General features: G+C 59.0%; 2 protein-coding genes across 3 annotated transcripts in view; both read left to right on the top strand.

The window, feature by feature from the left end:
* LOC129410088 (zinc finger protein 425-like) overlaps nucleotides 1-2,368 on the top strand; it is a 6,155-nt gene extending 3,787 nt beyond the window's left edge. For both annotated transcript variants that reach the window (XM_055157367.1, XM_055157366.1), the window contains one exon: nucleotides 1,837-2,368. In XM_055157367.1, the coding sequence (XP_055013342.1) occupies nucleotides 1,837-2,285 (449 nt within the window). In that variant the 3' untranslated portion in view covers nucleotides 2,286-2,368. The remainder of the gene's footprint in view (nucleotides 1-1,836) is intronic.
* A 1,863-nt stretch (nucleotides 2,369-4,231) lies between these two features.
* LOC110170145 (zinc finger protein 850-like) overlaps nucleotides 4,232-10,000 on the top strand; it is a 17,679-nt gene continuing 11,910 nt past the window's right edge. Inside the window, exons 1-6 of the mRNA XM_055157669.1 lie at nucleotides 4,232-4,276; nucleotides 5,531-5,702; nucleotides 5,996-6,414; nucleotides 9,008-9,205; nucleotides 9,383-9,664; nucleotides 9,823-10,000. The exon at nucleotides 9,823-10,000 is cut by the window's right edge and continues 158 nt beyond it. Of these exons, the coding sequence (XP_055013644.1) occupies nucleotides 5,531-5,702; nucleotides 5,996-6,414; nucleotides 9,008-9,205; nucleotides 9,383-9,664; nucleotides 9,823-10,000 (1,249 nt within the window). The 5' untranslated portion in view covers nucleotides 4,232-4,276. The remainder of the gene's footprint in view (nucleotides 4,277-5,530; nucleotides 5,703-5,995; nucleotides 6,415-9,007; nucleotides 9,206-9,382; nucleotides 9,665-9,822) is intronic.

Genomic DNA, 10,000 nt, shown 5'->3' with positions numbered 1-10,000 from the left:
GGACTTGACCAGGACTAGACCAGGACTGAACCAGGACTAGACCAGGACTTGACCAGGACTAGACCTGGACTGAACCAGGATTAGACCAGGACTAGACCAGGACTTGACCAGGACTTGACCAGGACTGAACCAGGACTAGACCAGGACTGAACCAGGACTTGACCAGGACTTGACCAGGACTAGACCTGGACTGAACCAGGACTGAACCAGGACTAGACCAGGACTGAACCAGGACTTGACCAGGACTTGACCAGGACTTGACCAGGACTTGACCAGGACTAGACCAGGACTGAACCAGGACTGAACCAGGACTGAACCAGGACTTGACCAGGACTTGACCAGAACTGAACCAGGACTGAACCAGGATTAGACCAGGACTAGACCAGGACTGAACCAGGACTAGACCAGGACTGAACCAGGACTTGACCAGGACTTGACCAGGACTGAACCAGGACTTGACCAGGACTAGACCAGGACTGAACCAGGATTAGACCAGGACTGAACCAGGACTAGACCAGGACTGAACCAGGACTGAACCAGGACTGGACCAGGACTGGACCAGGACTTGACCAGGACTTGACCAGGACTAGACCTGGACTGAACCAGGATTAGACCAGGACTTGACCAGGACTTGACCAGGACTAGACCTGGACTGAACCAGGATTAGACCAGGACTTGACCAGGACTTGACCAGGACTTGACCAGGACTGAACCAGGACTGAACCAGGACTAGACCAGGACTGAACCAGGACTTGACCAGGACTTGACCAGGACTAGACCAGGACTGAACCAGGACTTGACCAGGACTTGACCAGGACTTGACCAGGACTGAACCAGGACTGGACCAGGACTTGACCAGGACTTGACCAGGACTTGACCAGGACTAGACCTGGACTGAACCAGGACTAGACCAGGACTAGACCAGGACTTGACCAGGACTTGACCAGGACTTGACCAGGACTTGACCAGGACTAGACCAGGACTGAACCAGGACTTGACCAGGATTAGATCAGGACTTGACCAGGACTGAACCAGGACTTGACCAGGACTAGACCAGGACTGAACCAGGATTAGACCAGGACTTGACCAGGACTGAACCAGGACTAGACCAGGACTTGACCAGGACTGAACCAGGACTAGACCAGGACTGAACCAGGACTAGACCAGGACTGAACCAGGATTAGACCAGGATTGACCAGGACTAGACCTGGACTGAACCAGGACTTGACCAGGACTTGACCAGGACTTGACCAGGACTAGACCAGGACTGAACCAGGACTTGACCAGGACTTGACCAGGACTTGACCAGGACTGAACCAGGACTGGACCAGGACTTGACCAGGACTTGACCAGACTTGACCAGACTAGACTGGACTGACCAGGATTAGACCAGGACTAGACCAGGACTTGACCAGGACTTGACCAGGACTTGACCAGGACTTGACCAGGACTAGACCAGGACTGAACCAGGACTTGACCAGATTGACCAGGACTGACCAGGACTGACCAGGAGGACTTGACCAGGACTTGAACCAGGACTAGACCAGGACTGACTGACCAGGACTAGACCAGGACTTGACCAGGACTGAACCAGGACTAGACCAGGACTTGACCAGGACTTAGACCAACTGAGACCAGGACTTGACCAGGACTGAACCAGGACTAGACCAGGACTTGAACCAGGACTGAACCAGGACTTGACCAGGACTGAACCAGGAGACCAAGACCAGGACTAGACCAGGACTGAACCAGGACTAGACCAGGACTAGACCAGGACTGAACCAGGACTAGACCAGGACTAGACCAGGTCTTGTTGGGTGATTCTTCTTTGTGCAGATGTTTCCTCGGTGCAGGAGGACGAGTTTCGGTCTCGTGTTTCGGAGGTTCCTTTGTTCTTCTTGAACTCGGCTCCGGAACCGAGTCCGGTACCGGAGCCCAGAGCCCAGAAGAAGGTCCGGTACCACTGCCCGTTCTGCGGCAAAGCCTTCGCCAAAACGGACAACTTCAAATGCCACCTGCGGGCGCACACGGGCGAGAAACCCTTCAGCTGCTCCGAGTGCGGTAAACGCTTCGCCTACCACGCCTCCTTCAACAACCACAAGCGCACGCACTCGGGCGAGAGGCCGTTCGGCTGCTCCGTCTGCGGGAAAACCTTCGTCCTCAAGGCCGTCCTCAAGCAGCACATGTTCACACACCAGGAACACAAACCCTTCAGCTGCCCCGTGTGCCACCGCGGCTTCTGCAACAAACAGGGCCTCAAGCAGCACATGAGCAAACACCCCTGACCCCTGACCTCTGAACCCTGACCTCTGAACCCTGACCCCTGAACTCTGAACTCCTCCTGTGCCCCCGTGTGTCAGACTGAGCTGGTGGGAGGTAGAGGAGGAGGAGGAGAAGCAGGAGGAGGGAGGAGGAGAGAAGCGAGGAGGAGGAGGAGGAGGAGGAGCAGTGGAGGAGGAGGAGGAGCAGGAGGAGGAGGAGGAGGAGCAGGTGGAGGAGGAGGAGGAGCAGGTGGAGGAGGAGCAGGAGCAGGAGGAGAGAGGAGGAGGAGGAGGAGGAGGAGAGGAGGAGGAGGAGGAGAGGAGGAGGAGAGGGGAGGAGGAGGAGCAGGTGGAGGAGGAGGAGCAGGTGGAGAGGAGAGGAGGCAGGTGGAGGAGGGAGCAGAGTGGAGAGGAGGAGGAGGAGCGGAGGAGGAGGAGCAGGTGGAGGAGGAGGAGGAGGAGGAGGAGAGGAGGAGCAGGGGAGGAGAGGTGGAGGAGGAGCAGGTGGAGGAGGAGCAGGTGGAGAGGAGCAGGAGGGAGGAGGAGAGGTGGAGGAGGAGCAGGTGGAGGGAGGGAGGAGAGCAGGTGGAGGGAGCAGGAGGGAGGAGGAGAGGTGGAGGCAGGAGGGAGGAGGGAGCAGGTGGAGGAGGAGGAGGAGCAGGTGGGGAGGAGGAGGAGGAGCAGGTGGAGGAGGAGCAGGTGGAGAGGAGGAGGAGCAGGTGGAGGTGGAGGAAGGAGGAGGAGGAGGAGGAGGAGCAGGAGGGAGGAGGAGCAGGTGGAGGAGGAGGAGCAGGTGGAGGAGGAGCAGGTGGAGGAGGAGCAGGTGGAGGAGGAGGCGTCACTTTAGTCTCTGTTTTATGTAAAAACCTGATGAGAAATCAAACGTTTGTTTGTGGACGTCTGTGAATCTGATTAAACGTTGGACTGAAGTGGAGTCTGGGGCTGTGTTCTTTGTTCTTTTGTTCTTTGTTCTTTTGTTCTTTGTCGTTCTTGTTCGGTTCAGAAGTGTTTGACGCTGGAGGTTGTCGGGTAGATTCCTTCACTCTGAATTCTGGACCTTTAAGATTATTTAAATGAAATGTAAACCTCCAAATCAGAGTCAGAACCATGACGAGAGACAAAAGAGATGAATTTGTTGTTTACATGTTTAATAGTTAAAAACATCTGATGATAAACAGATCGAGCGCGTGCAGGTTTTTCACTTCACCTGCAGTAACTCATTTGTAACACACCTCCCCGGTTCAGCAGGTGGCGCTGTGCTCCGCTCCTGATATTTAGCGGAAGTTGACATAATTAACTGTTAAATGCTAACGATGCTAACGCGGCTTTTGTAATAATTTTAGTCTTTTTTATTCATTATTTAAATTTCCTCTTACTTTTTTCCCTTTCGGACATTTGACTCCTTTAATTAAACCTGAAAAATGTATTTCAGCGGAGGGAAAAGTTTAAAGAAGTTTAATCAAAACATCAGAGCTAACGCGGCTAACGCGGCTAGCTCCAGCTGCGGGTAGCCGCGGGTTAGCGTTAGCCTGGAGCGGTCCGGCCGCGTCCCGCCTCTGTCTCCTTAATCCCCGCTTAGACCCGGCTCTCTCCGGGTCTCTCCGGGTCTCTCCGGGTCTCTCCGGGTCTCTCCGGGTCTCTCCGGGTCTGGGCCTGTTCTGAGTCCGCGGGGGTCACACTCTGCGGGACTGAACCCGGTGCGAGCGCTTCTGCCGCGGGGAGAGCGCACAGGACGCGGCAGGACGCGGCGGAGCGCGGCACAGAAGCGGCTCGTCCACAGAGCGCGGCGCGGCGCGACGCGGAGCGGCTTTTGCAGCGGAACGAGCGGCAGCACACGGAGGTGAGACCTGAAGGACCGGGCTGGACCGAGCTGGACCGGGCTGGACCGGGCTGGACTGGGAAGACCGGGTGGGACTGGGTGGAACCGGGTGGTACCGGGTGGGACGGGCCTGGAAGCGGGCTGAGTGTGCGGGAGACGCGGGGGACGCGGGGCTGAATGTTCTGAGGAGTGCGGGGTAATGATGGAGTCCAGTCCGCACTAAACCCGGTCTGGTTCTGGTTCTGGTTCAGGTTGTGGTTCAGACCCGGGGTGGACCCGGTTTACCGCGGGTCCAAAGCGCGTTATGTGAGCGGTTCTGTTCCTGATTCTCTTGTGGACTTTGTGGGTCATTCATTGATCCAAACTGTTCCACGGCTGAAGTTTGGACGCGGGACCCACGCGTGACCGCGCGCCCCGCGTGAGCCGCGTGTTTATTTAAATGTCTCTTCGCTCGTTTCACGTTTTATATTTTCATACATTTGTGCAGAGTTGAGTTCGCGCTGGAGGCGGAGCGGTGCGCCGCTGCTCCGCGGCTCCGCGTCTCTGCAGCGGGACTCGGGGCTCGGGGCTCGGGGCTCGGGGAGAAACGCTCATGAACCGTGTTTAAAAGAACAAACTGGACCGATCCGAACCGCACCGGGTCATCCCGTGCTGATCCGTCCGTGCAGGGGACACACGCGCGTAAAACTCGAGCTTTAATGGTGTTTTTATTGTTCGGTGTTGGAGCTCTAAGATGGCTGCCACGTCTTTGTTAGTTTGCCTCGGGGCAGCTGCGGTAGAAATGGGTCACTCCCTCTGCACGTGCACGCGCGCGCACACACACACACACACACACGGGCGCGCGCACAGACCACAGAGTGATGAAGATGAAGATGAGGAGGAGGTGATGAATTATAGATGAAGCTGAGGCCTGAGACAGAACAGTGTGAGCCGTTTAAAGCTCCACTCTGGAATATTCACTCTTTAAAGCTCTTTCAGCCTCCGGCTCGTTTCCATGGAGATATTTGGCTCCCTCCTCTTCTTCATGTATCTTCTGAAGTTTCTGTTTCTATGGAAACCTGCAGGTGCTGTTCCTGCAGAAAGTTCCTCAGTGTGGCTTTAACCTGGAGGAAACAGAATCGTGCAGTTTAAATCAGGCGAAGACGATCGCTGCTTTTCCCTCACCACTCAAATCCACAGGCCCAGAGCTTTAAAAACACAGAGGAGCCCAAACATACACACGCCCCCGTCACACGCCCCCGTCACACGCCCCCGTCACACGCCCCCGTCACTGCCTCAGCTCTGTGTCCTGGAGGTGTAGTTTGGTCAAAGTGTGATGTTCTGTTTATGGTCACCGTGGTTATCGTGGTCACCGTGGTTATCGTGGTCGCCGTGGTTATCGTGGTCACCGTGGTTATCGTGGTCACCGTGGTTATCGTGGTCACCGTGGTTACCGTGTGTGTGTTTGCAGATGGAGGACGCGGTCCTGAAGGAGGAGCCTGAGGAGAGCGCCATCCTGAGCCCAGAGGAGGCGGGGCTCAGGCCGGGGGCGGAGCCGCAGGAGGGCGAAGACGACGCCCCCTACAGCGGCGACGTGAAGGACGAGGACGACGAGTGCGCCCCCTACAGCCCACACGCCTCAGGTGCACAGGGGCGGGGCCAGAGGGGGCGGGGCCATGTGTGTATTCTAGTCTGTCACTTAAACACATTCAGGAAAGGTTCTGCTCAGTTCTGTGAGTGGAAATGTTGTAGGATCCAGAGCTGAGGAACAGGAGGTTACAGTTTGGATCATTGGGACAGACCCAGACTCGGACCAGAACAGAACCGAACCTCCTGAGTCTGTTTGTGATGGTTTAAACTGGACCAGACCAGAGCTCTGGTTTCCCTCCGTCTGTGTAAATGTGTAAATGTCTCTGTGGTTCTGGTTCTGTTCCAGGACTGTGGCTGCAGACCCGACTCTCGGACCCGGAGCCCGGGACCCCGGTGAGTCCAGGTTTAGCCCCGGGTCCGGACCCGTCCCCGTCCTCAGGCTCCTTCCCCTGCCCCGTGTGTCAGGAGCGGCACCCGTCGCGGCAGGAGCTGACGGAGCACCTGACGGGTCACACGCGCGGGCGCCCGCCGCTCTGCCTGGTGTGCGGGACGCAGATGCAGAACACGGGCGACGTGCGGCGCCACATGATGACGCACAGCGGCGAGAAACCCTTCTCCTGCGACAGGTGCAACAAACGCTTCACCCGCCGCCACGCCCTGCACAACCACCAGATGAACTGTCGCCACGACAACCGCCTCACAGGCCCCGCCCCCGACCAGCAGGGCACCTTCTGCTGCTGCGTCTGCGGCCTCAGCTTCCCCACGGTGAGACGCACCTGACATGCACCTGACGCACACCCGACACGCACCCGACGCACCTGACGCACACCCGACACACACCTGACGCACCCGACGCACCTGACGCACACCTGACACACACCTGACGCACCCGACGCACCCGACACACACTGACGCACCCGACGCACCTGACGCACACCCGACACACACCTGACGCACCCGACGCAACCTGACACACACCTGACGCACACCCGACACGCACCCGACACACACCTGACACACCCGACGCACCTGACGCACACCGACACACACCTGACGCACCCGACACACACCTGACACACCACCTGACACACACCTGACGCACCCGACGCACCTGACACACACCTGACACACACCTGACACACACCTGACGCACCCGACACACCCGACACACACCTGACGCACACCCGACACACCCTGACGCACCCGACGCACACCTGACACCACACCTGACGCACCCGACGCACCTGACACACACCTGACACCCGACACCTGACACACACCTGACGCACCCTGACACACACCTGACACACACCTGACGCACCCCGATGCACCTGACACACACCTGACGCACCCGACACACACCTGACACACACCTGACGCACCCGATGCACCTGACACATACCTGACACACACCTGACGCACCCGATGCACCTGACACACACCTGACACACACCGCACCCTGATGCACCTGACACACACCTGACACACACCTGACGCACCCGACGCACCCGACACACACCTGACGCACCCGACGCACCCGACACACACCTGACACACACCTGACGCACCGACGCACCTGACACACACCTGACACACACCTGACACACACCTGACACACACCTGACACACACCTGACACACACCTGACGCACCCGACGACACCTGACACACACCTGATGCACCCGACGCACCCGACGCACCCGACACACACCTGACGCACACCTGACGCCCGACACACACCTGACGTACCCGACACACCTGACACACACCTGACGCACACCGACGCACCCGACACACACACCTGACACGCACACCTGACGCACCCGACACACACCTGACGTACCCGACGCACACACACACCTGACGCACCCGACGCACCTGACACACACCTGACGCACCCGACGCCACCTGACGCACCTGACGCACCCATGACGCACCCGACGCACCCGGCACACACCTGACGCACCCGACACACACCTGACGCACACCTGACGCACCCGACACACACCTGACGCACACCTGACCGCACCTGACGCAGACACACACCTGACGCACCTGACGCACCACCGACCACCTGACACACACCTGACGCACCACCTGACACCACACCTGACACACACACCTGACGCACCCGACGCACCTGACACACACCTGACGCACCCGATGCACCTGACACACACCTGACACACACCTGACGCACCCGATGCACCTGACACACACCTGACACACACCACACACCTGACACACCCGACACACACCTGACACACACCTGACACACACCTGACACACACCTGACGCCACCCACACCTGACACACACCTGACACACACCTGACGCACCCGACGCACCTGACGCACACCTGACACACACCTGACGCACCCTGACGCACCCGACGCACCCGGCACACACCTGACGCACACGACGCACCCGACACACACCTGACGCACACCTGACGCACACCTGACGCACCCGACACACACCTGACACACACCTGACGCACCTGACGACACACACCTGACGCACCTGACGCACCCTGACCTGACACACACTGACACACACCTGACGCACCCGATGCACCTGACACACACCTGACACACACCTGACGCACCCGATGCACCTGACACACACCTGACACACACCTGACGCACCCGATGCACCTGACACACACCTGACACACACCTGACGCACCCGACACCTGACACACACACCTGACGCACCCGATGCACCTGACACACACCTGACACACACCTGACGCACCCGACGCACCTGACACACACCTGACGCACCCGCACCCGACACACACCTGACACACACCTGACACACACCTGACGCACCCGATGCACCCTGACACACACCTGACACACACCTGACGCACCCGACCGCACCTGACGACACACACCTGACACACACCTGACGCACCCGATGCACCTGACACACACCTGACACACACCTGACGCACCCGACACCTGACACACACGACACACACCTGACGCACACCGACACCTGACGCACCCGACGCACCTGACGCACACCTGACACACACCTGACGCACCCATGACGCACCCGACGCACCCGGCACACACCTGACGCACACGACGCACCCGACACACACCTGACGCACACCTGACGCACACCTGACGCACCCGACACACACCTGACGCACACCTGACGCACCTGACGCAGACACACACCTGACGCACCTGACGCACCCGACGCACCCGACGCACCCGACACACACCTGACGCAACTGAAGCACCTGACACACATGGGGAGGTAAATATATGAAGCATTGAACCTCATTTAAAACCACACACCCCTCCTGCCCCTGTCTCCTGCCCCTGTCACCCTCCGGTCCTGCAGAGGGCGGTCCTGACGGCGCACATGGTGGTGCACGTGGGCGGGGACCCCCCTCGGTGTCAGGTGTGCACCCGGAAGGTTCGACCTCAGATCAGCGCCGTCCTGCGTCACATGATGCTCCACAGCGGCGAGAAACCCTTCACCTGCCACACCTGCCACAAGGGCTTCAGCCGCAAGAGCGCCCTGCAGCAGCACCTGCAGGTGAGCACCTGTCACCATACACACCTGTCGCTATACACCTGTCACTATACACCTGTCACTACACACACCTGCCTTGAGACTTGCAGCTGCTCAGGTCCAGGAGAGCTGGGACTTTTAAGATCTGAGGTTTATATCGACTCGAGTCGACCTGAGTCTCTGAGTCTCTTGTCCCTGCAGGTGTGCGAGGAGGCCAAGGCGCCGCAGGACGCCGTCCCCGAGTTGGACGAGTCTTTCGGGTGTTCGGTTTGCGGTCACAGGGCCGACTCCGCCTCCCTGCTCACCGATCACATGACCAATCACGTGGTGATCAGCGACTGGGGCGGCACCTGCCTCGTCTGCCACAAAACCATCCAGAAATCCAAGAACGACGTGCGACGCCACATGATGATCCACTCCGGAGAGAAACCTTTCAGCTGCTCCGGCTGCGGCAAGAGCTTCAACCGCAACTCCACCCTGCAGGTGCCAGGGGGCGGGGCCGAGGGGCTGAGGGCGGGGCCGAGGGGCTGACGGAGGGGCAGAGGGCAGGGTTTAGGGGCAGAGGGCGGGGTTTAGGGGCAGAGAGCGGGGTTAGACCTGCGTTAGGTCTCAGTCTCAGTGGTGGTTGTGGTTGTGGTCAGGTCCACATGAACATCTGCAGCATCGCGGTGCCGGTGCAGAGGGACTGTGTGGAGCGAGAGCCAGAGGAGGAGGACGAGGAGGAGGGGACCTTCGGCTGTTCTCTCTGTGACAAACACTTCTTCAGGAAAGGTCTCCTGACGGATCACCTGACGACGCACCTGAGCTCTCCGCCCGGCA

This window comes from Boleophthalmus pectinirostris, unplaced genomic scaffold, assembly GCF_026225935.1.
Source record: "Boleophthalmus pectinirostris isolate CB_2022bp ecotype Guang Dong unplaced genomic scaffold, ASM2622593v1 HiC_scaffold_21, whole genome shotgun sequence".
NCBI lineage: Eukaryota > Metazoa > Chordata > Actinopteri > Gobiiformes > Gobiidae > Boleophthalmus > Boleophthalmus pectinirostris.
The sequence above is the reverse complement of the archived record's forward strand: the minus strand, read 5'-3'. Positions and strand labels throughout refer to the sequence as shown.